At 35.2% G+C, this 26,590-nt stretch overlaps 1 protein-coding gene across 1 annotated transcript; it reads right to left on the bottom strand.

The window, feature by feature from the left end:
• Positions 1-3,483: 3,483 nt before the first annotated feature.
• On the bottom strand, positions 3,484-24,652 carry LOC150102285 (uncharacterized). The gene is made up of 4 exons (XM_090399734.1): positions 24,523-24,652; positions 10,692-10,940; positions 6,891-7,032; positions 3,484-3,760 (listed from the first exon to the last, which is right to left on the bottom strand). The coding sequence occupies exons 1-4, from the start codon at positions 24,543-24,545 to the stop codon at positions 3,671-3,673; spliced, it is 504 nt and encodes a 167-aa protein (XP_090255860.1). The 5' UTR covers positions 24,546-24,652; the 3' UTR covers positions 3,484-3,670.
• Positions 24,653-26,590: the final 1,938 nt, after the last annotated feature.

The raw sequence follows: 26,590 nt of genomic DNA, 5'->3' as shown, positions 1-26,590 counted from the left end.
TCATACCCAGAGATTCTGCAAGGCAGAGTATAAATGCCTGAAATGTGCCAAGAGCCACCCCACTAACACCTGCACAAAGCCAAAAACCACTCCGGCTAGTTGTGCAAACTGTGTTGGCCCTCACCCAGCTAACTTTAAAGGATGTGTTCAACAACCGAATAACAGACGGTCCGAAACAAACAGATAATCCTCAGCCTCTATCAGCTCACGAATACCTACATCTCTGGCACCACAGTCTCACGGTGTTCAACAATATGTGACAGAAGTCCCACCGCCGCAGTTTGAGGCCCCTAAGAGAACAAACTACCACCGGCAGGCAAGAACCTATGCGAACGTGGCCCGTGCCAAAATGATAACGAAGGAACAGAATCGGAATCAATCAACAGCGCAGTCAAACCTGACAACTGTCATTACTGCCTCGCTGGCAAATATGATACAGGATTTCAGCAGGTCCAATCCTTCACCAGCTGCTAAAAAAGATTTCTATATGAAACTCGATCAATCCTCTCAGCACTTATTGATGAACAAGAATAAACTAACTCCAGACTCTTTACAGATTGTGATGTGGAATGCCAATGGCCTCAAACACAAGATGATGGAGCTCCAATAATTCTACACAGGATTCAATTGCGCTGTCGTCGCAGGCCCCACTGCACCTACTCATCAAAGTCCGAAAGCATTACTAACATCTTGGATATAGCCATCCTGCAAAATGTTAAATTTCAATATAATTTAAGAACATTAAACGAGCTGTCATCAAATGATGATCCAGTGCTATTACAGCTGGGAATGCAACACAACCTGTCACCCTTTCGCACTTATTCATATCCTGGGAAAATTAAGCAAAAGCACTCCAGAGCTCATTGGCTCTGTTTCTCCTATAAAGTCAAAGCAAGAAATTGAAACATCAGTCAAAAATTTTACTCGGCAATTTAATGCAGCCATAACGGCAGTTACCTTTTACACAAATCGGTAACCGGAGGATATTATGAACCTGATCAGGGATAAAAATAAAGCTAGAAAAAAGATTTCACAATTCTCGCGCGTCTCAATTCAAAAGATTCTTAACAGATTAAATGCAGCTGTGAGAGACGCCCTCAAAGCCCGTAGGGATTGTCTGTGGGAGGATAAGTTGGCTTCCTTCTCACCTGCGGATCATTCTATTTGGGGACTCTTGAGGAATCCCAGAAACAAAAACAAATCTCTTCCCTTTCTGCAATCGGACCTGAGCCTTGTGCACACGGATGCAGAAACTATTGCAAAAAAATAGAAGGGCAGTGTCGACCTACTTATGAAAACTTAAATTTCAACCACTTGTATAAAATTCATCGTCATGTGAGACATGTACTAAAACTCCCTGATGCCAGTACTAATCAAATCGTCCCTACTTCACCAGCAGAAATCTACGAGATCATTAAGAACATTAACAACAAAAAAGTTCCTGGTCCAGATGGCATCACCAATAAAGTCACTAAGCTATTACCCTGCAGAGCCATTGTGCACCTTACCAACATAATCAACGCGATTATTAGATTCCGATATTTCCCTTCCCCGTGGAAAACTGCTTATATAACCCCCTATTCATAAACCAGGCAAAGACCCACATCTACCGCAAAATTATCGTCCCATTAGCCTGATTGCAAACCTGGGAAAGATTGCCGAAAGGGTCATCCTCACCAGATTCCAATCCACAGTAAATAAGCTGAATATCCTCCCAAATTAACAATTTGGATTCCGTCAACATCACAGCAGATCCATAGACTAACTGAATATATCACCACAGTCTATAATTGGCATCAACTTACTGGAGCCGTCTTTCTGGATATGGCCAAGGCCTTCGATAAGGTGTGGCATTATGGTCTGCTCCACCAGCTCATCGCCTTTAACATCCCGCTACAGATGGTACAGTTGATCCAATCATTCCTCAGCAACAGATTCATGCAGGTCAAGATAAATGGAACTATATTTAGCAAGCGCCCCATTCTGGTTGGTGTTCCGAAAGGATCTTTACTGGCCCCAATTCTGTTCTCGATATTTATGACAGATATTCCACACAATCCAATGTCATCTATCTTGGCCCTCTACGTTGATGACACAGCGATACTAACCAGATCTCTTCGCCCACACCTAGTCACCAAAAAACTCCAAGAAAACCTACAAATATGATGGATAGAAAAATGGTTCTCCAATTGGAGATTACAAGTAAACCCCTTGAAGAGCATAGCAGTGCTCTTCTCCAGAAGAACAGTATCTCCTACAGGGGACATCTTCCTGTTTAATACCAAAATTCCTTGGTAAACAGAAGTCAGACACCCTGGTGTACTGCTGGACAAAAGACTAACCTTCAACCACCACATCAACGACTCGTGTGCAAAGGCATCAAAAGCCATCGCCCAGCTCTATCCCTTAATAAACAGAAACAGTAAATTACACACCAGAATCGAACTGCTCCTCTAAAACTGATGATTCGTACTATAATCACATATGCTTCGCCACACCGCTGATATTAATATCCTCAAACTGCAGCGAGTGCAAAACAAGTGCCTTCGTATGATTCTGAACGCCCCGTGGTTTGTCAGAGATGTTCGATTGCATCGGGACACTGACTTCCCTTATATACACTCTTTCCTTCAGTCTCTTGCAGCAAAGTATTTCCTAAAAACGATTACACACCCAGTCTACTGGTGCAACAAGCTACTGACTATGATGAAACGTATTGCCCTCTCAGGGCGTTGTTCATAAACGTTTTCCTTCACTGTATCCATTCAGACAGCGGGGAATATGAAAAGCATCTTGCTTCACCCTTGAAGTCAATAAAGTTGAAGTCATTTACAATGAAGTCAGCAACAGTCAAGGCAACACTGTTGATTTATTGTTTTAACAGGATTTAAGCAAATAGCTGACTCAACAAGCAGAAATAAATTGTTTTGCAATTTTAGTCTGAAAAATAAAAGAAAAAAAAACTCAAAAAGTCAATATCATTCTCCAGTACTGCAAAATATTATATTGTAGCAACAGTTAAATTTGGAACAGTTTCAACTTCTGAAATACCAGCTTAGGAAAGGAAAACAAAATGGAACTACCTTCTTAACATGATGCAACGATTTCGACAGTACTATACTTGCTAGTGGCTGGTCTTTTTTTTTTTTTTTTTCAATCAAACGAATATTAGCTGGAAGTCACTGTTTTCGTTGTCAACAGATGGCAGCACTGTACAATCTAATCAAAGAATAATGAAAGTGAAACTCTGATAGGTCGAAATTAAATTAAAAAAAAAATCAGCTCTTTAACCGTTAATTAATATCTTAATTAGTTCTAAGAGGTTGCGATCCATTTTCAGCTGGCTGAGTGATAACCTACAGTTTGTAAAAAATCCACACCAAATATAAAACATTAGACCAACTCTTATAGTATAAGTTCTTTACAGAAATGCAATTTGATCAGAATAAAGAAGAGATTAAAACAGAAAAAAAAGTACATCAGTTTTATATTGAAAAATCACTGTTTATTTTTTTGAATACTTTCCTTATGAACATATTATGTTATTCTACAAAATCGGATAGCAAACAATCATTATGAACTTTTGTTTAATACGACAAATATCACATTGACATAATAATAATAATAACAATAATAATTAATACAAACTAATTGCATGTAACCAGTTTCATTAACTTTCTTCAATCGTAGGCGCATCGTTTTCTTCATTCATCATTGATAATCTGATGAGTGTAATGAGAGGGCTTTGCTTCGAAGATTCCTAAAAAAAAAAATTCATGGAATAATTAATAATTTTGCTTTTCGTCTAATGATATCATTGATTAATTATATCAAAATAACTTAAGTTTTTATATTTTTAATTGAAAGGGAGGGATAATTATAATTATTGGAGTCTACTAACTTACAAATATTGCTGAGATTTCGACTTTTTAAATATAATTAAAAAAAATAAGTAATTAAAGATTCCAATAAATTATTTTATTACAAATACATAATACAGGAAATCAGCGATTAATTAATCCCCAATTAATGCGCGCTAAGCGAAATCGCGTTAAGCGAATACAATAAAAAGGAATAATTATAATTCATCCATCAGTTAGTGTACTTTTTTTTGGGGGGGGGGGGAATTATAGTATAAGTTATATTAGAGGATAAAATCATCAAAGTTAATAAAATCAATTGCTTAAATTTTTATTTAATGTCTAAACATTTGATTGAGCTACTTTAAAAAAAAAAATTAAGTAAAGATGTTTGAATCGTGTTCGACTTTTTCATCTTGTCGTGCAATTTGCGATGGCTGACGATCGCTTTATCAAGATTTCAACGGACTTCGAAGCTTCGTTCCATTTCAGGATCAGCATTAAACAAAATTTCCTTAGCATGCTCAATGTGATTGAAAAGTAACTCAAGTTCTTTTGCAGTTAGCTTCTTAGTAGTAACATTCTCTTCTTCTTCTTCATATGCACGCTGTTTTACTAGTTGATCTCCTTCAGATCATTCTCGCTTGACTGTTCTGAATGGGAATCGAGCAAGTTTCTCATATCTTCATTATCCAGTTCATTAAATCCAAGTTCTTTTAATATTAGATATTGGATTTTGCGAAGATAAACTAACATAGGCTTGAGTTTCGCATAATCATTGTATTACTAACGTCACTTTCATGTCTCTTAATGACTTCCAGCTTTTCCGCTCGCTGCTCGCATAGATGGACTACAAAAATATTTCGCATAACGTAAAAAAATCGCGTGAATTGATTCATGATTCACTTAAAGCGGGATATAGTATCATTTCACTCAATCGCGCATATCGAATTCGCGTTAAGCGAGGTTTTCCTGTATGTATTTCTCCGAATTATTTCGTTTTGCTCCAAAACAGCTATGGAAGACTAGCAAAGTTAACTTTAAAATATGCCTCTGCAGTTCATGATAAAAATGCGGCAATGTTCAATGGCTTAAATCAAAAATTCCAGCTTCTTATTCAGCTTAGACTGCAGTCCAAAACAAATGTAAAAGTTGTCAACAATTCCAATGTCGACTTCATAAAAATGAAATGCAAAAAAGCTTGACTTCTGTTCAACTGGCAATCTAGCCTTCTGGTCTTTCAGTAAGCTGTTGAGCGTGACTCCTGACACGAATATTTTCCCCCCAACTCTTGTGTAGACAACAAGTGAAATCACCTCCTGCACTACTGCAAACTGTCCATACAAGCCTCTTCTGGTGAAGAACACTTCACCAGAAGAACATCAATAAAATCCAGATGGTATTCCTCCAGCTGTGATCAAAACTTTTGCTTCAATGTTAACACCCATCTTGTATCACCTATACAAGTTGTCATATTCATCTGGCATCTACCCAACAGTATAGAAGCAATCTTTCATCCAGTCGAAACCTAGAAAGAGGAGATAAAAGTCAGCCTTCAAACTCTCGTCTCTTTGCTCTCACTCCAGTACTATCAAAAGTCATAATGGTTATCAACGATCAGCATCTTCATTACCAGATCTATCAACTAATTAGCTGCCATCAATATTTATTGCCTTATTCTCATTCTACAGCAGACTTATCCTCGCTATCCTTACCCCTCAGGCCATGGAAAGATTTGGAGCAATCCATGTGGTCACGCTCAGTATTTCAAAGGTAATTGTTCATGTCTAGTATCGAGGCCTTCTGAGCAAGCTATCATCTTATGGGCTCTCAATGCACTTTGTGACCGTATTATAGTTTAGCCGATTCTCCAGTTCTCTTCTTCATTCGAGAAATTCTGCAGTACTCAAATGATTGAAGCCTCAAGATCTTTCATAACAAGAGACAAATAAGGATCTTGCCATTCTGAAGTGAGGTGAAGACTACTTAGTGAATTTCAATGCTATTAAAACTAAGGTCTGTCAAGAAAGATCATACATCACTTCTACTTACTTTTGATAATGTTCCAATATTATTTCATGATCATTTTTCTCTTCATTGAATATGAAGGTCATCCAAGTCTCATATCCGGCCATAGTTCTTAAAAGAACTGGGAGATGGACTGAGTCCTTGACTCTTTATCCCGTCATCTGTCATGGGTAAAAGCTCTAGATCTAGATATCCGGCTATAGTTCTTAAAAGAACTGGGAGATGGACTGTCATTGACTCTTTATCCCGTCATCTGTCATGGGTAAAAGCTCTAGACATGGCTGGGTAACGGCACTAGCCGAACCTCAGTTAAAACTTCATTGGCTACAGCATTGCTATTCGTTACCCTGGAAGTCTTAAAAAAAGACTTTTCTTTTTTCTGACCATCCATATCAGGTCATAGTTCTTGAAAGAACTGGGAGATGGACTGAGTCCTTGACTCTTTATCCCGTCATCTGTCATGGGTAAAAGCTATAGACATGGCTGGGTAGGAAGTCCTAAAAAGGACTTTTCTTTTTTCTGACCATCCATATCAGACTATATCCGGCCGTCCTTATCCTTATATAAGGACTGGCTTAAAGGGGCGAAGCAAGAATGCTTTTCATATTCCCCGTTATCTGTAGAGGACAGTGTAGGATAAGGTGTTATTGAGCAATTAAAGCTCTGATCACGGCAGGAGGGTAACAGCAATAGCCGAGCCTCAGTTAGAACTTCATTGGTTACAGCATTGCCATCCATTACCCTCCAAGGGTAATGAACGAATCAATCACCCCATCTCATGGTCGATTGATTCTCATTCTTTCTACTCCTGATTACTCATATAATCATATCCGGCCGTAATAGGTATTATATTTCTTACATAACAGTCACATTAAATTTATAGAATGGTGTCTGAAATTAGTTTAATAATGCTTATAAAATATTGAGAGATTTTTATTTTTAATAAATAAATAGTACTTTGTTAATTAAGTGAATCCCTGTTATATATATGCAGAAACTTACCTGACCAGGAGTATTAGGATTGGGATACTGTACATCATATACTAATACTTCGGGATATCTTTGGTAATCTCGAGAGGCTAGTTTTACATTGTCTTTCAGTTTCTGTTGATTTGTTAGATTCTGTGTTACTTCAATTAAAATCCTAGAAACGAAAATAATCACTGCTTTTCATTACAACATTTCATAATAGCAAAATATTTATTTAAAAAAAAAAGAGACCACTTGATGGAGCAAAGTACGTGAAATATTAAGTGAAATATTTTGTGATTACGTTTATTGATTATAATTCACACACATCATACAGATTAATGCTATGATAAAATATTTACTCTACACAAACATCGTGTCTTAGTCGTCGGTTAGGAAGGCAAGAAATCTAAGGGAAAAAAAATCGTCTATTAATTTCAGGAATATGAACTTACAATTGCAGTATAGATGGCACCACATTATTGCAATACTATATATTTACATTTTAAAAATTTAATATAAATCATTTTATATTATACATTAAACTTATAGCATTATACTTTCATAAATATTTTAATTAAAAAAGTTTTATATTGAATAATTGAAAATTAATAGGCTATAAATTTAGATACCATAATCCTGAAGGTATTAGTCAGAATTTTATGCTCACACTGACTGTTTAGACGGTCGGTTGAGGCTTGAGCGGTGAGATGCGGTGATTGATACCCTTGGAAGGTAATGGATGGCAATGCTGTAGCCAATGAAGTTCTAACTGAGGCTCGGCTATTGCTGTTACCCTCTTGCCATGATCAGAGCTTTAATAGCTCAATAACACCTTATCCCTACACTGTCCTCTACAGATAACGGGGAAGATGAAAAAGCATTCTTGCTTCGCCCCTGACTAGACGGTCGGTTGAGGCTTGAGCGGTGAGATGCGGTGATTGATACCCTTGGAAGGTAATGGATGGCAATGCTGTAGCCAATGAAGTCCTAACTGAGGCTCGGCTATTGCTGTTACCCTCCAAGGATAACAGCATATTGATCTTGATATTGATGGTATATTGATCGTCCCATGATTCCTTGAGTCAGCATTTAGTTGTATGAGGCAAACCGTAGTACTTTTTGCCAGTGCTGAATTGGAATTTTGATTAGCTTTTGCATGATTGAATTGTGAATTGCATTATAAGTGCTGAAAAAAGATAAAAGATATTCAATTTGTGATGATTTACAATTTACAAAATAATTCCTTTTTTACGAAAGATCACGTTGGTGAATTCCGCTACAAAACAGCCGATTGAGGCAAATAAAGGTAAGTAAACGTTTCTGATTTCTACAAATAACAATACTGATAGACATGGAAAAACTAATAGATGAAACTAAATTCGCCACGTTTATCGGGAGCTTATCAGATTAGGGAGAAGTACTTAATCACAATTGGCCAGGTAGAATAAAATTCTATGAGACATTTTCCCCACAATCGCCACAAAAGACAATCTGAAAGACCCAAAACCACGAGAACATGATGTACTAAACAACAGAGCTCAGATCAGTGTCACCAAACCCTGAGGATGCGACAAAATTCCAAACCAATGCCCTCCCTATACCGGATACAGCTGACACACAGCAGGAATTCCAAACAAACAAACAAACAAAAAGGAAAATCTCCATTACCAGCTTGATAAAAGCCTAAACTTCAAGACGCACATCGAGTAGAGACGCACATAGTGTCTCTACTAAAGCCAACCAGACAATAGCAGAGCTATATCCACTCCTGAATAGGAACAGCCTCCTAAACACAAGCAGCAAAATTCTCCTCTACAAATCAGTAATAAGATCTCAACTAACCTACACCTCACCAGCCTGGGGACACACAACTAAAAGAAACATCAAAAGACTGCAAACGAACCAGAACAAATTCCTGAGAATGTTCCCTGGTTCATCAGAAACAGCAAGCTACACCAAGAAGCTAACATCAAGAAGCACATGATAGGTATTACAGAAAAATTCTTCATAGTCACAGACAATAACCCAAATCTAATACACAAGCAGATGACTACAAACCCCTAAGACCGCTTCAAACATAGAAGACTGAAATCAATCTTCGATGTTTGAAAATGAAAGCAACGCTAAAGCTGAAACAACACCAAATGCGCACAAAGAGCGGGTAAAATACCCACACTAAATCTCTCACCCACAATCAAGAACTCCGAAAAAGGGATGAAGAGTCAAGGACTCAGTCCATCACCCAAAGAAGTTCCATCACTCAAAGAAGTTCACAGTTCACATTTGATTTTGACAAGTATCCTACTGTGACACATATTGGATAATACATGTTCATATATATTTTAAATATTCGAAATTTAATAAAACGTTTTCGAATTATACATTAAACTTATAATGTAATATTATACTTTAGAAATATTTTGAAATGAATATTTAAAAAATAATAAATAAATAAATGTAAACATCACAATCCTGAAGATATAGTAGGCATTTTAATCTCACACTGGCTTTTTAAACAGCTGATTCTGACAAGTACTCTATTTTGGAGCGATATCCCAAGCTTCAAGATTGTCTGCAACCTGGAATGGAGATCACTGTTTAAGTAATCTCCATATCACCCTTTACTGGGGAAAGGATAATCTGGTCACCTTCTTTTCCAGCACCTTCTAGATATTATTTTTTTGCTAAATCTTAAATACGTTAACCATTAGAGCACAGTCCATATGGTGTGGTGCACCTAAAAACCTCCCTAAAATTCTCGAATCTGTCCATAGGAGAGCAATTCGTATTATACACGATTCCCCCTCCTTCAGTAACTCACATCATCTATCTATCTACGACAAACCTAGTTTACAGAAGAGATTGATGTTATTTAAAAAATTTCTAATTGTTCAGAACGTTGTGCGTGTTTACCCTGGGATGTATTCAGACAAGTTGATACCTGGATTAATATTTAGGATCTAATGCCATTTGCAAAAACTCCGATGTACGTTGAGAGATGATAGTATAAGTGGTTTGAATACTACAGGCGCAATCAATTCATAAACTGATTATGCTGGTGGAAATCTACGGAAAAGCTACGGGCTATTATCAAGTGTATGTCTTTCTATGGAAATACAATAGTAAACATCGGAAGTACATATATCAGAAAAATCCACAGACTTATGAAGAAAAAAATTCTAAACATCTGAGATAGATAAAAGCAGACAGAACTCGACTTCCTTTCTTGTAATATGAAGGGTCGACTGCTAACGTAGTGCTGTCTACATAGGTGAAATAGATGAACAGTGGTTACCCACTTAAAAGAACACAAAGGTTATATAAAGAAATGCCAACCACCAAATCATGTAATCGTTGAACGTCAATTTTTATTTATTTATTATTATTATTATTATTATTATTATTATTATTATTATTATTATTATTATTATTATTATTATTATTATTATTATTGTTGTTGTTGTTGTTGTAAATAATTTAAAGAAAATTAAGCATTTAAAAAAATACAATTGGCGTTCAGTTAGCATGTTTTTAAAATTCAGGGTAAATCACTAAAAGTAGTTCTCCAGACCAGGCGCTAAACAATAGCGACCGAACCTAAAGATACAACCTCAAAGTTTCCAATTTTTCTGACCTTTGCTGTGATGAAAAGCTTATGCCCTCCCATTGTTGTGATCATAATCTTACCAACGACATCAAATGGTCTAACTGAAGAGCCAGTGTAATAGTAAGTGAAGAGACAGGATTGTTTGCTATTGAAAATAGGTTCAGGATTGTTTTTTTGAACTTTAGATGCTTTCATTCTCTACTCTTTCATTAAATTTTAGTTACCTGAATATGTATGGAATGCTAAGCATGGAAATATTTTCTTGTTTCTTTGGTATAATATCTCTGGCACTGATAAGGGGTCCTCCATTGACTTTAAGTTCGACCTGTTTACGTAGGATTTCTCCGTTGCTTATCCAAACAAGATAAACAGTTCGATATCCAACCAGGTAGATGGTGAGAAATGCCAGTACTAATGTGGCAGCATAAGCAGTGACTGTTCCTGGTGTGCAATGATGTTTGACTGGAACATCCCTGCGAAAGAAAACACGTGGTCATTTAGCAGTTTGGGGAACGATGAAGGACAATGACATGAATAGATTTACATTATCTTAAATTTTACCCTAAAATTAATAAAATTAACTTTGCCCATGTTTATTACGAATTCTTTGTCACTTAACTAAAGAATCTATATTCTAAATATGATTATAAAAAGTAGGTGTAGTAAACTTATTATAAATTACACTTATTTTATTAATTTATTTATATCAAAATTATAAAAGTTTTTATAATTTTTAAAACCACTTAAATTTTTTAGAATTTGCTTTAGTTTTTTTAAAAAGATAAACACTTCTATTACATTTGACAGATTATAACTATCACTTTAGTACAAACATTCCTTATAAGTATATCAGCTATTCTGTTATGATTTTGATATTTTTAATAAAATATCCAAAGTAATAAATTGAATTTCACAGATTTAGAAGTTGTTTTTTAGAATAAAAGAATACTGTGTGCTAGTTTTTAATTCTTTAGTTATTTTTTATTCTTTATTTCTTAGTGTGTGTGAAACGGTTCGCTAAATGCATGCACTCCATATGACCCATTTTGAAGAGATAAGAATTGCTACACTATACTGAGACATGGCAAGTCTTATTGAAGAATGATAGAAGTCATTCTTCACAGCTATTATAACGTCAGGAGCAAAAAAATGAGAACTATTGTACATAATAGAAAGAAATATCCTACCTGTGCAAATGAAGCCTGTGGAATCCAACCACCATTTCAAACAGTTTGCTATCACAATTAAAAGAATAATGAACAGGCAAAATTCTGATTTTATGCTCTCTAAAGTACTGGTAGGTGCACATGACATGGCAATGTTTGTGTGCTTGTAATTGGTCTCCTGTACTCTCTGCGCTCACTCAAGTAAAACATCCTTGTTAGTTAGATTTAGATATTCCAAGGAGATTTATATGGGAATAATTGTTGCATTTGCTATGAGGGAAATATACATAAACAGAACGGCAGAATCATTTCTGATACCAGATTGATGGATTATAATAGTGGAGTAGAGTGCCATCAAGCGATGAGTCCCTGGTGTCACGTAATAATAATAATAATAATAATAATAATAATAATAATAATAATAATAATGACAATCTACCCTTCGTGATTACTGTACACTAACAAACGATTATTTTATTTTTATAAACGAACCACAAGTATTTATTCGAATCTCCAAACACATTATGAATTCAGTAACTTTATTTTAAGTTTTTACATATTCAGCTATGAAATAAGGATGGATTCATAATATTCCCCAATAATTTATTGAATATTTTTTTTTAAAAAAAATTATTATTAAAATTTGTTAACAAATACAGATATCACTACGAGAAATAAATAAATAAACAAAGTATTAAAGGATGAATGCTTTCAATTCTGTTTTCGAAAGATAGATTATACCTCATCTTTAAATCCAGATTTTTTTTTTTTATTTCATTGTGCATTTATGTATTCTTTCTTGCTTATATTTGAATGTGCATTTATTATATTTATTATATATATATATATATATATATATATATATATATATATATACATTTATTATATTATATATATATATCTATATATATAATAAATTTTTTAACTTGGGGATATTGTATATTAGGATAACCAAGTTATTTTATAAACTTGGTTATTTATAAACTTGGTAGTGACCCCACCCATAATGCATTGCAGTATACATCTTCTAGTGAGATGTGCTTTACATTATGGGAAAATACTAAGAATAGTGATCAGATCTTTACCCACCTTTACAATGAGTTGCCCTGGTTTAGTTTAGAAAGTAGCTTGTACTTCGCTGAGAGTACCGTTACCTAGCAACGACTGAGAGTTCATGTTTGCACGAAAAGTTGTTTGGAATTTGGATTTAAGTTAGATTACAAGAAATTCGATCATGAATATCAAGAAAGGAATGAGACGTGCATACTTCACATTCCCTTTTTAATTTATTTCTTTTTTCGGTATAACTGCATCATTTTAGCACAGGAAAACCAATGTAATGTTGCAATCCGCTAAGTAGTTTGTACTTCTGTACTTCCGGAACTAGCAATTGCATAAACGTAGTTCCTTATTGTCATAATGCCCACCTGTCACTCGGGATTTTTGGAAGTGAAGGACAAATCCAGCTAAGTCTTGTTGAGATACAAGGATACGGTAGCTTAGCTCTTGTGGCGTCACTTTTCTTTCTCTTTTTTTTTAATTACTACTTTTTGGTTTTTAGTCTTTGAAAGAGTGGAGACTTCTAAGAAACACTGGAAAAACGAAAACAACAATATAGAGGTACTGTGGTGGTACAATATGGGAAAAAATAACATTAATTTCAATACTGCGTATTTTGCATGACTATTTCAACATATTAATTATTTTGGTAAATATTTATATGAATTATTACTTCAAATAAAATATTTATCTTAATTAATGCTTATTTATTTGTGTATCTTGCATATATAAGTTGAGTGACGATGCATTCTAAAACACCTTTCTCATGCAGTTATAACATATATTTATAAGTATGTTCTGATTCGTGTTGAAATGTGTTGATTTAGGGATGAACAATCGACCGTGAGATGCGGTGATTGATTCATTCAATCCAATACCCTTGGAGGGTAATGGATGGCAATGCTGTAGCCAATGAAGTTCTAACTGAGGCTCAGCCATTGCTGTTACCCTCCTGCCATGATCAGATCTTTAATAGCTCAATAACACCTTATCCCTACACTGTCCTCTACAGATAACGGGGAATATGAAAAGCATTCTTGCTTCGCCCCTTTAAGCCAGTCCTTATAAGGGCTATAAGGTTGAAATGTGTTGAAATTGAAATTTATGTGTTGAAATTTATAATAGATTGCATCGATCGTGAGATGCAGTGATTAAATATCCTTGGATGGTAATGCTGAGCCAATGAAGTTTTAACTGAGGCTCGGCTATTGCTGTTACCCTCCTGCTAAGATGCCATGATCAGAGCTTTAATAGCTCAATAACACCTCATCCTTACACTGTTCTCTACAGACAACAGGGAATATGAAAAGCATTTTTGCTTCGCCCCTTTAAACTAGTCCTTATCCTTATAAAAAATTTATAATTGAATTGTTTTCTTCAAATGTATTCGTGATTCTTTTAAATCAAATGCATAAACATGCGTATAAATATTACCATAAAAGCTGAAATTATTTCAAAATTAACAAGTTCTATAAGTATTAAGAATTCTGAGTGAATAATTCTCCCCAGATTATGAAAAATTATACTGTATATATATATATATATATATATTATTAATTTTCATATGAGAAATTATATAGATATATTATTTTAATTTCCCATAGGATTTTCTATTGAGGAGAGAAATTTTAAGTTTATGGAAAAACTGCTTAAAGCTTCCAGAAACTAGAATATTACGAAGAATACAAGTTATCGTAACGGAAATTAAAACTAGGGCGAGGAGACGTCACGCAAGGTGGGGGATAAGAAGGAAAGAAGACCACAGTGGTTTGGAAAACTATTACTTACCTCATAAAATGCATTTGATAAACAGAGAAAAAGATGATTTCTTGAACTAACCTACTTTGCTTGTAAAATGGGCACACTTTTCGGTCTATTTCTTAGCATTCATGTTTTTCCTTTCAGACTTGGTTGAACTTTCTTCATATCTAACGCGCATGTCTTATCAAGCACAAGACGTCACACTTTTGCTAAGTAATTCAGGGAGGTTCGTTTATCAATAATTTGTTTTTGTATTCTAACAGTGGATTCTTGTGTTGTACTTATATATTAATGATATTAATATATCATTAATTAATCCAAAAGAGATTAAATTTTTTTTTGAAAGAATAATTTTTTGATTTTTTTAATTGCTTAAGCTGTTTAATCCTGCTTATTGGAGACCTGAAGTGGCATCTAAAAACACTAAGTTTAATCTTTAGTGCAACCTTAATGAACTTCAACAACAACCAAACGACATTTACAAAACATGATTCCACGATGGGAATCAAACGTATAGCCTACTGACTGGAGAGCTGAAGCGATATCCATACTAAGCTGAAAATTATTATTTTTTTTTTCGTTAAAGTTATTTAAGAATAACAGAATAACTTATTTATCTTGGCATTGAGCTATTACTTGTATGAGTTTAGATGATGTATTTCATTTTTTTATATAAATATATTTCATATGAATGAAAACAGTATGGAAAGGGCAATTCTATACTGTTGGTCCTGTACGTCTGAAGCTAATTGTCACATGCTGGCTAGCAGTTGCTTGTTTTTCACTGTTTACAGAAAAGTGGAGTATAAATCTCTTCTAAGTACATTCACGTATTCGGAGGGAGGATTTCAGATTACGAAGTGTTAGGAAGATAATTTTAGAACGAAAAAAAGTAACAAGAGCTTTTTGGAAACTAAAACAAAGACTATGGAGGTGATTTTTTTTTTTTTTTCTTCCGTATAAGCCGACTGGACGTGAAAGCCAACCAACAACAGAAAATTGCCAGGGAGTATTATCAAAACAAAATTTGCATGTACTTCAACTAGGAGTTGGTAAATGATTTTGTTTATTCTTGTTGTTTCTTATCCTTATGACTGGCTTAAAATGCGAAGCAAGAATGCTTTTCATGTTCCCCGTTATCTGTAGAGAACAGCCAAGGATAAGGTGTTATTGAGCTATATAAATAAAGCTCTGATCATGGCAGGAGGGTAACAGCAATAGCTGAGCCTCAGAACATCATTGGCTACAGCCTTGCCATCCATTACCCTCCCAGGGAACCCATTTTAGTCGCCTCGTACTACATGCATGAGCTACATTGGCGATTCTTAAGTAAAGCTATGTATGAAAATTAGGACGATCCCTAGACCACTCAATAGTGGCCGAAAGATCGTCCAACTCAGCGTTGGCTCCACTCAGTGACGGTCCCCCCCCCCCTTTCCACTGAACAGAACCGTTCATATTCCAGGGAGAAGCGTCCACCGACGAGCCACGCCGGAGAACACCCTCCCCAGAGACTCAAAATGCTCTCCCAGGGCAACTCCCCCGAAATAAGTCCCCCTCCCTCACCGGGAGCAAAATTTCGGAAGAAACCTGAGAGAGCGAACAATCGAAACAGCGTCCATTTTAGACGCCTTTTACGACACGCATGGATATACGTTGGCGATGTGTAAGTAAAGCCAACTCTAAAAATTAGGACGATCATTAGACCATTCCATAGTCACCGAAAGATCGTCCAACTCAGCGTTGGCTGCACTCAGTGACGGGCACCTTCACCACCGAGCAGAACCGCTCATATTCCAGGGAAAGGCATCCACAGACAAGGTCCCTCACCGGGCATTGCCGTAGAACATCTTCCCCGTAGACTCAAATTGCTCCCTCAAGGTAAAAACCTTAGCAGAGCGAAACTCAGCGTCTATTTCAGTCGCCTTTACGTCAGTGTTATTCTTATCCCAGCCACCACAAGGGAGTTTTTTTTTTTTGTCCTTATATAAAGACTGGCTTAAAGGGGAGAAGCAAGAATTCTTTTCATATTCCCCGTTATCTGTAGAGGACAGTGTAGGGATAAGGTGTTAATAAGCTATTAAAGCTCTGATCATGGCAGGAGGGCAACAGCAATAGCCGAGCCTCAGTTAGAACTTCATTGGCTACAGCACTACCATCCATTACCCTCCAAACGTAAGTACATATTTACTAATCACCGTATCTCACTTCGATTACTCAACAGCCTGGCAGACATCCATTCCAGTTTTCCTTTGTAGATTTTATACAACTGTTATAGAAACTCTATGATAAATATTTAGGGTGTTAATTAGAATTAACATATTTTGTATAAAATATTCAAAATTTATTAAGAAACTTTTTATACATATATTTTAAAATTAAATGAAGCATAGTATATTATAAAATCCTTGAGTTTTTCTTTCTGTTTTCTCGACTTCCAGGTGGAAGACGAGGAAATACATGCTCCCTTTTACCTTTATTCTTTTTACTGCTATTTCATATAAAATTTTGATATTATCAATAGAGTTTTTAAAATTAGACAGTGATATTTATAACAATTGTCACATGAAAAGATACCATAAATCCATAAGAAAAGAAATAGGCTTAATAGTAAAATTAATAAATGAATTTTTTTTTGTGTGTGTGTGTGTGTGTGTGTGTGTGTGTGTTGAGAATACGTAATTCTAAACAACAGAAAAAAAAACAACCATAGACAAAGATGAACAGCCTCGTGACAGAGGGAAAAAAGTATGAAATAATCATACATTATTTCATAAAATACATCAAGTATGAAAATAATATATATATAATAACCTATCAAAAACAATGTAACCTTAAAACTAAAAAATTATAATGAATAAAATAAAAAATAGGAAAACAACAGGAAAAGACAATATAAAGATAGAATTACATGAAAACTCATAGGGGAAAAAATATCAAAGACCTGCGATTCCTATGGAATATCAGAAAAGAATACCATTATTACAGACAAGAATACAAGTTAGGGTATAGGGCTACGAGATGGCGGCATATGATTGCTACTATACCCCCCCCCTCCCCGTCACTCTTCCGAAAGCTTTGATTTGTTAGTAGCTTTAGCAAATACTTTAACACAGGTATTTAATTCAGTAAATTAGTTGAAGGATGGAGACTGTCTGCCCACCTGTTTTTAAAACGCCAGTTAAAATTAAAGAGGCTACATTTATATATATTTACAAATATATATATATATATATATATATATATATATATATATATATATATATATATATATATATATATATATATATATATATATATATATATATATATATATGTCATTTATTTATTTTCTATTATTGGATTGCCTTCATTATTTTTCATTATTTTAGTTTTTCCGTAATTTATACACGATCCTACGTTATGTCATTCTCTATCGTTTAGATAAGAGATGAATTTCCATACATGGTATGAGTTTAACGCCCAGTTTATTGAAAATCTCAAGAGGCATCAAAAAGTTCCACTTTGGTCTCTAGAGAAGAGCTTTCGAACTGTGTAAAAATACAAATACCAATAAATAAACAAACAAAAAAAAACGATTAGTCCACCGACAATCGAAATACTATAAGTTTACAACCTCTCCTTGGTTGGAGTCATATGTATATAAATTAAAAATAATAATGTATAAAAATCATAACCTATTTAGTTCGCTCATTTTTTTCTAACTATATATATATATTTATTGTATGCTGTTCCCACAATGCCATCATCTTTTTCGAAATGATTAATTTTTTGCTCATTATATAAATCCTTTATCTCTTCTATTTAGTTGTTTATTATAGAGCATATTTCAATACTACATTTCAATAATTTAATAAAATACTATCTCCTGTATTAAAAATTGAGAATATTATAGATCCATCCATATTTTATATTCAAATATGGAAAAAAACCTTAAAACTGTTTCAAAATTAATCAGAGAGCTTAACCTTCGGCATCGGAGTTGCCTTGATAGGCCTTTTATTAGTACTTAAATTAGATTTTGCTAATCTGACGGCTTTTCCGAATTGTTGGTTCTTATCGGAGACCAGGAACAAATGTTCAAACGTGTCCTTTAAAAGGTGACCATCCAGTATCTGCAAACTCGTCAGCGCCCAAAAGGGGTCACTGACCAAGTAACTGACAAATAATCAGTGCTCAATAAGGTCACTGTCTGGAATCTCTCAAACTCCACCTGACAACCAAGCCGAACCTCAGCTCAGCACAACTACAGGCAACTTCACCACTCCGTCAAGCCTTCACCCTGCGAAGTGGCAGACAATCCGTCAGAGTTCAGAAACCAACTGTTCTTTTCGGCGACCAGGCAGAAAACTTGAGGACAACAACCCTCTGTTGGTTGGTTGGTTGGTTGGTTGGTCGGTCGGTCGGTCGGTTGGTCGGTTGGTTGGTTGGTTGGTTGATTGGTTCTTATCAGAGACCAGGGAAATTCAACTTGCTCAAATTGCCAAATCTAAAAACTCGTGAGTGACCTAAAAGGAAGCTACTCAAGTAGCTCCAAAACTGGATCTCTTGTGAATCTCTGGTCTCCACCGTGTCACAGAACCGAACTTCAGCGTAGCAGAACCAAAGGAAAGCACTACCACAGCGCCAATCCTTCGCTCTCCAAGCGGCAGACAAACCGCCAGAAGGTGCAAGGACCTACCATTCTTTTCGGAGACTAAATAAGGTCTGTCTAGCCCGAAGTCTAAGCAGACCTTAAGTGGGGAAAATTAGAGACCAGGCCAGAGAGAGAGATCTAAAACTGTCTTGTACTATAGACGGACAGACTCTCCCACAAAGCTAAACAAGCACTGCGAATGGAATTCTTTTTAGATGTTTATTCGCTCAGAAAAAAATGGTCAACCGAAGGCCCGTTTTTCCTTACCAAAACTAAGTAAATAAACAACTCACAAAGTTAGGTTTCCGTTTTATAAAGGGTATGAAAAAGTGTAGTCATGATGTTTTGGTATAAATACACAGCAGTAAGAGTGCTTGGTTTGCCAAGTGGATTGCGTACAAGCTCTCCAAGCACGAAACAGACTGTGAGCTCGAAACTCATGGCATGTTTATGCATGTTTTTAGGTGATAGATGAATTTTGACATCCAGCGTAAGAAGCATTACTCCGTTTATCAGAGGCTTGAAATGATTTGTCAAAGTTCATCCAAGTAGATGTCCGGATTATCTACTTGGACATGGAACTGACAGGAAGGCTAAGAGCTTACAACCTTATGCGGGAGGGATTCATAAAAATAATACGATAAATAACTAAGCATAGTTATCTTATGTACAAGCCAGTACAATGTTCTATTATATACCATCCTGATAAATAGCTCTAAGGTCAGACTTGTCCAGAAAAAAATCGAACTATCTTGATGTATTTAGCAAAGTGTATTCATATTTCAGTTTCTACACTGATAAATAGTTTTGGATCATTTCCAAATGTCATCAAACTTCATACGATATAACATCGTTTATGTTATATCGCATGAAGAACTAGACAAACGTGTTGTCATCATCCACATCTCTTGCTGATTTCAAGATTGAATTTCGTTATCTCGACTGCCATACAAGTGTCATGGTCAATCCCTAAATTACAGCTGTGCCAATTAGCAAATCTTTCAACATCTAACAGTTTCAACAAATCGCAAGGTAATGGCGGGGAAAATCCGGTTAATTAACCTTTCAAGAGAGATGAGAAGAATAACGTTTGAGAATTCCATGCGGATATTGCATATGTTAAGACAATACTTGGTGTTAACGAGGTTTCCAAGTACGATAATTTTTTTTGTTTTAGATTAATAAAAATGACAAAATATTTGCCTCAGTGATTTTGATGGACTTCAGATGGTCTTGCGTAAAACTCCTGTCATCTGCCAGACCTAATCTTTAACTTACCATGACAGTTTTTAGACCAGAAAATCTGTTTTTATAATGATATGTTCTTGAGCTGTCATCGAACTTAGAAACATTCTTCTTCTTCTTCAACCTTGGTTCTGTCCACTGCTGGACGAAGATCTCCCGCATGATTTTCCAGATCACTCGATTTTCTGCTTCTCCCATCCATCTCACTCCTGCAATTTGTTCCAGTTCATCTCTCCACCTTCTTCTCGGTCTTCCTCTTTGTCTTGCTCCATCCATTGGTCTCCACTCTGTTGTGTTTCTAGTCCATCTCCTGTCACTGCATCTGGCAATATGGCCAGTCCATCTCCACTTAGCCTATTTAATGTATTTTACATTACCCATGACGTCTGTTTGAGATCTTATCGAGGTATTTGTCTTCCTATCTCTTAATGTTATTTTTAGCATACTTCTTTCCATGCGATGTTGTGTTGTTCTCAGCTTTTTGTTTAGGGCTTCTGTTAAAGTCCATGTTTCTCCTCCATATGTTAGGACAGGAAGTATACACTGGTCGAAAGCTTTCCGTTTTAGAGTCATAAGGATGTCACTTCTGAATATGTCTCTCATTTTCTCATTTAGAAACATTATTATTATTATTAATTACATGACAACTCCATGGAGTGCAAGAACTCACCGCGAGAGGGCACTCCACATTACACAACTACGTCTGCAAGTTGTTTTTTTTTAAATTTCAATGATGTACTACCCATTATATCTGGAATAATAATTATTTGGAATAAAACAATCAGAAAATAATTGTTTTACTTCAATCATATATTTTCTTTTCTGGTTTAATTAACTTTCCCTTTCCAATTTCTTTTATGTGCTATTGGGAATGCGATTTCTAAGACAACTGACTATTTTTTTCTTCCTATTTTGTCTTAGCTTCTAATTTATCTAATGCATCACTATATGCATAGTTTTTTAAATTTAGTTTTTACCTATTTTTCATCCTATTTGAGATTATGTTTTCAATACTTTATTATTATAAAAATGTTATTTTTATATTTTTCTTAGAAGCTCTTTAATGAACAAAAAAAAAAAAAAGGAAAGAAAAACAATTGACAGTTTAAATAATTGTCAGCAGGTTACTATGATCACATCGTTGTCGCAAGTTACAAATCATTAGTCGTTGAGCTGGTAATTCTTATTTTAACCATTTTCTTTTCTTTTTCTTTCTATTTTTTACTGATAGTCACCGCTGTATTGCGAAGAGGTGACTCACCCAGAAATAGAATTCTGCAAGTTGTTATGCCACGAAACGAAACTAGGCTTATTGACAATAAAAATGAGACTGTTTATGATACTATTTGTATGTGTTAAAATCTGAAAAATTTCAATATTCTGAAATATTTATCTAAAATAATACTTCAAAATAAAATTTAGCTTCAAATTCATTTTAATATAATTATAAATAATTTAAAAATCAATATTTAAGAATATGTTCAAATAACACCATTAAATTACTTATTTATGAAAATATATATAGATATATTTAAGACGAAATTTATTCATTCATATTGAGTCGGGTGATTAATACCCTTGGAGACTAATGGAAATATATATATTTCATTTGATGATACACTTTGGATTTGTGGTTATGATTATCATAATATTGCTTCTCGGCCTTTTGCCTAAGATCAAGCGTTAGTGTCTGTACGTATCAGCTTAACAGGCTACTAGCATTTCATAGTATCTGTTCTTAAACCGTTAATATCGGTACGAGTCCCATCGGGGTTCACGATATTTAACCGAAATTTAAAGATATTCCCAAACCCCGGACCGGGGAAATATTAAACACTTGGTAGTGGTGGGAATAGCTTAGGCCCCCTCAACCAACTATGGCTTTGCCGCGTAAGCGGACACTCGGAATAAAAGTGGATGCTGACCTGCATCCCCGATGTTTAGCCAAAGCCCTCATCGAAACAGTCGGTGCCGACTAGATTTTCGGATTTACTCCGCTACAAACCATAGATATATTCCCAAACCCCGGACCGGGGAAATATTAAACACTTGGTAGTGGTGGGAATAGCTTAGGCCCCCTCAACCAACTATGGCTTTGCCGCGTAAGCGGACACTCGGAATAGAAGTGGATGCTGACCTGCATCCCCGATGTTTAGCCAAAGCCCTCATCGAAACAGTCGGTGCCGACTAGATTTTCGGATTTACTCCGCTACAAACCATAGATAAACTACTCGGAAGTTTTGAGTGTAATGGGAAAAAAAATAATCCCATTTTTGGTGGGAAGTATCACCTAGTTACTTAGAATCCCCAGATTCTCTTTGGAATATGTTGAAACTGATCTTAAGATTATCCACGACATATTCGAGAAATGAAGCGTTGTGCGCAATGTAGAAGTGTTAAATAATGCAGAAAATCCACATGGAAATCAGGCGAAGTAACCATCTTCCTAGACATGAAAACGCCAGTTCCCAACTTTATTGTCATTGGATCTGCCAGAGTAATGATTAATTACCCTGGCGTAAAGAAACAATGTTTCCAATGTGGAGCCTTCACCAACCTTGGGGCTGACTGCCTGAAAATGAAGTGTAAAAACTGTCTCAAGGCAGGCCACAACCTGGATAAGTGTGAGGCAGCCTGCTTAAAATGTGGTGTCACAGACCACAAAGTGGACACCTGCCCATCAAGAACCTTGGCAGAAAGGATGGGAAGTGCCATCACAACAATACCGTCAGGCAATACTAGCAATATAGAAAAGAAAGATTTTCCAAACTTGAAGGCTGCAGCAGAAAGCCATACCATCACACCATCTAAGGAGAGCAATAAGTAAAAAAATGCTGCCAGAGAATCCAAACCTGAGAAAGATAAGAAGCGAGAAATCCATGAAGAACCAGCCAAAAAGCAAGCTGTCAATGCTGAAATCGCAGGAGAAAAAGAAACAGAAAATATGGAGGCAAGCAGAACCCCCTTCAAACGACCACTCAGCCCAGAGGAAAAGGAGATGAAAAAAAATAAAACCAGCAGAAACAGAAGAATTAGAGACTCCTCATGCAAAAGCAGGGGAGACTCTAAAGCATCTAGTTAAAGGTATCCCTGGGGTGGCAGAAAAATTTAAAAATGCAATAGTGAGAATAGGGGAACCTGAGCTCCTCCTCACTGGGAAATATGGTCCCAATGTAGTTAGTGCAAAATGGGGTGAACTATTTGTTGAAGACATCAGCAAAATCACCCCTGAGCAAGTACAGCTAGCCATGGACATAGACGAGGAGGCAGCATCGGCGTTCTTCATAGCTCTCTCCCAATTAGAGATGGCCAAGGGAAGCGAGGTGGCTAAAAGAATAATGACTGCCCATAACAAACGACAGTCACAATAACCATCCCTTGGTTTTCCTGTCCAGAGCTATAATGTTCTCTAGTTCCCACAGGTGGGGGCGGGCCTGAGAACCTGAGCAGCGAAGGCTTACAACGAGGCGGTGCAGCTCCTTGAGAGCTGCATCACTCAGGCCAGAACCCCCCCCCCCACCTTTCTTTTTCAGTTTCTAGTCCTATCTATAGTTTTTGTTTTCTCTGTACTTCATGTTTTTGTTTTTGTTCCATGTTTCCTTTTTAGGATTTTTCCTTTTCTTCTAAAGTAAAAAATCAACGACCGTTTTAGAATCGCCCATGGGAGGCAAACAGCTAAAACTGGTCAACTGAGGCCTCTTTCACCTATTCGACCACTATGCACTCTATCTTTATTTCCTCTCCTACTATCTGCTGACTCTCAGCCTATCTTACTCTACAGGCCAATGATGAAATTTGTTGAACTCACAAAATATATATAATGGATAGCAATGCTGTAGCCAATGAAGTTCTAACTGAGGCTCGGCTATTGTGTTACCCTCCTGCCATGATCAGAGCTTTAATAACTCAATAACACCTTATCCCTACACTGTCCTCTACAGATAACGGGGAAGATAAAAAGCAATCTTGCTTCGCCCCTTTAAGCCAGTCCTTATAAGGATAAGGATAAGAAATTTATTCATTTATTTATGAATAGTAATATGTTTTGATTCCGATGAAATAATAATACTTAAAATCCACACACAATTAAAATTAATTATTAATAAATAATAATATTTAAATTGATATCTAATTAATACTTCAACATTAAAATTATATATATATATATATAATAACCAGATAACTTACCAAACACTCTTCTTTGAACCCATTTCTACTAGGCAATTTTTATATGTATACAAAAATCATTTAACAAGAAATCCGTACGTATTTTCACACACTATACCAGAGGCAACTTCGTATTCCAGAGTAAATTTCTCAAGGTTTTTCTTATGACGCGCAAGTGTCAGATTACAGTTAAAAATTTAATATCCAGGAATTGGTGACACATAAGTTGGACCCTGAGAACTGCTGTGACTAGTGCCGCTACCTGGCTTTAAATTACAGGTTTCTTGACGGTCATACGCTAGATTTCCCACTCGCTTTCATAATTCAAATTAAAAAAAAAATAATAATAAATGTTGTTTTAAAATTTTTCGTGTTTAAGAATGGCAAGTAATTATTCTTAAACACGAAATGTAGATGTGTGAATAAATTAGTAGGTGGCGCATCTGATTGACAGAGCGGAGATACTCCTGGATTCTTAAACTCCAGGCGGCCTTGACCTCGCATGTATATCAAAAGAAAACAGGTGAAGGTAAATTTTTCTTTTAATGAATCACCAGAGGGAGTTGTTGTAAAAGGCCATTGCTCTACTGGTTATAGTTGTTTTTATGGCTTCGCCTACATTTAACTTAGTAATGCTCATATGTGTGGATTTATCAAAATATATATAAAATAAAAATGAAAATATTATATATCTATAAAAGATCTTATAAAAGTATTTATATAATATAAATTGTCTAAATTATTCTTAAAATTTCATTCAACACCTTTTAAATTTTTACTGTTTCTTGAAATAAATTTCTAAATTTTTTGAGATGATCTGGTTAGGTTAAAAGGTAAATATCCTAATATATCTTTTTCCTAATATAATATATATCTTTTGGTTAACTCTTTGTAATTGCATTTCATTGCCGGATTGGTTTTTTTTTTAGTTTTTATTTGGTATGTTATGGTATCATAAAGAGAAAAAAAAATATTAAAAATCGAGAAATCATATTTAAGAAAGAGGGAAATAAAAACCTACAGAAGAATATCGAAAAGAAGTTGTTTTTCACGAATAAAAATTAAAAACTATTGTAAGGTCAAAACATCTTTATAGTTATTTAATAACATAAATACATCAATGTCAAAATGGCGTCGAGCTTCGTAAGCAAAGTTGTCATTCTCTGTGATCTATCGTTTAATTACTGAATTGTAAATCAATTTAAATATTCCCAGATAATAGCACTAATTTGTTGCCTTACCTTAATCCATTTTTTTTTTTTTTTTGGTCAATGGATGCTTCAAATTTAAGTATCTTGAATTGACTTCGCTTGCTTTTCAACATCTGAATATCTAGATTCAGTATTTCCAGATTCCAAACTCTTAGCCCATCGTAGATACTAACGTACCACACTTTAACAATCTTTCGTGGCCACTCTGCTCACACTTGCACTAACTTCATTAGTCACCTAACGGTGTGTCCTGAAATTATTTATTTTATCATATGTCCCAAATGCTACGCTTCGCAACGATTTGCTTCCACAAGACCAGGAAATCCTGAAGCTTAATGAAAATATTTTGAAAAGGGAAGCTACCACCAAAAAAAAAAAGGTCAACAGTTGGAATTTTAAGACAGCAGCGTTGCATATTATAACAATAAGGCCTTCATTACTATGTAAACATCAATAATCAAGTATGTTACTTTAGTAACATTAAATGAAATTTGATGGTGATACTTTAGTGTCAACCTCAAATTTAGTAAGAATATGAATTATAACTTACACACACACACACACATTATATTCAATTATTATATTTCTCTAATAATTTGAAATTAAAATGTAAAGGTTCTGATTTTTTTAAATCGCTTTTTCAGAATTCCTAATCACTCCAAGAAAAGGATTTTATTTTCATGATTGCATTTGTAGTTCTTGTGAAAACCGAAAGATGGCACCACTTTCTGTTAATATTTCGAAGTTCATAAAAGCTTGTTTTGAAAGGAATATAATCCCTTTATTACAGTATTTATTTACTATTATTAGACTTCATTATAATATGATACCGTTTTCTTTTGTCATTAATTCATAATGTCTATTTCGAACATTTTGAT

Source organism: Typopeltis vanoorti, chromosome 10 (genome assembly GCF_054136105.1).
Source record: "Typopeltis vanoorti isolate ZY-2024b chromosome 10, IOZ_Tvanoo_1.0, whole genome shotgun sequence".
Classification (NCBI taxonomy): domain Eukaryota; kingdom Metazoa; phylum Arthropoda; class Arachnida; order Uropygi; family Thelyphonidae; genus Typopeltis; species Typopeltis vanoorti.
The sequence above is the reverse complement of the archived record's forward strand: the minus strand, read 5'-3'. Positions and strand labels throughout refer to the sequence as shown.

Bases quoted from the DNA above. Each gene is read 5' to 3' on its own strand.
- LOC150102285 (XM_090399734.1), bottom strand. From the start codon at position 24,545: ATGGGTTCAAAGAAGAGTGTTTG. The intron at 7,033-10,691 runs GTAACTAAAATT...TTTCGTTTCTAG, and splicing joins AGCATTCCATACATATTCAG to GATTTTAATTGAAGTAACAC. The intron at 3,761-6,890 runs GTAAGTTTCTGC...TTTTTTTTTTAG, and splicing joins ATCCTAATACTCCTGGTCAG to GAATCTTCGAAGCAAAGCCC.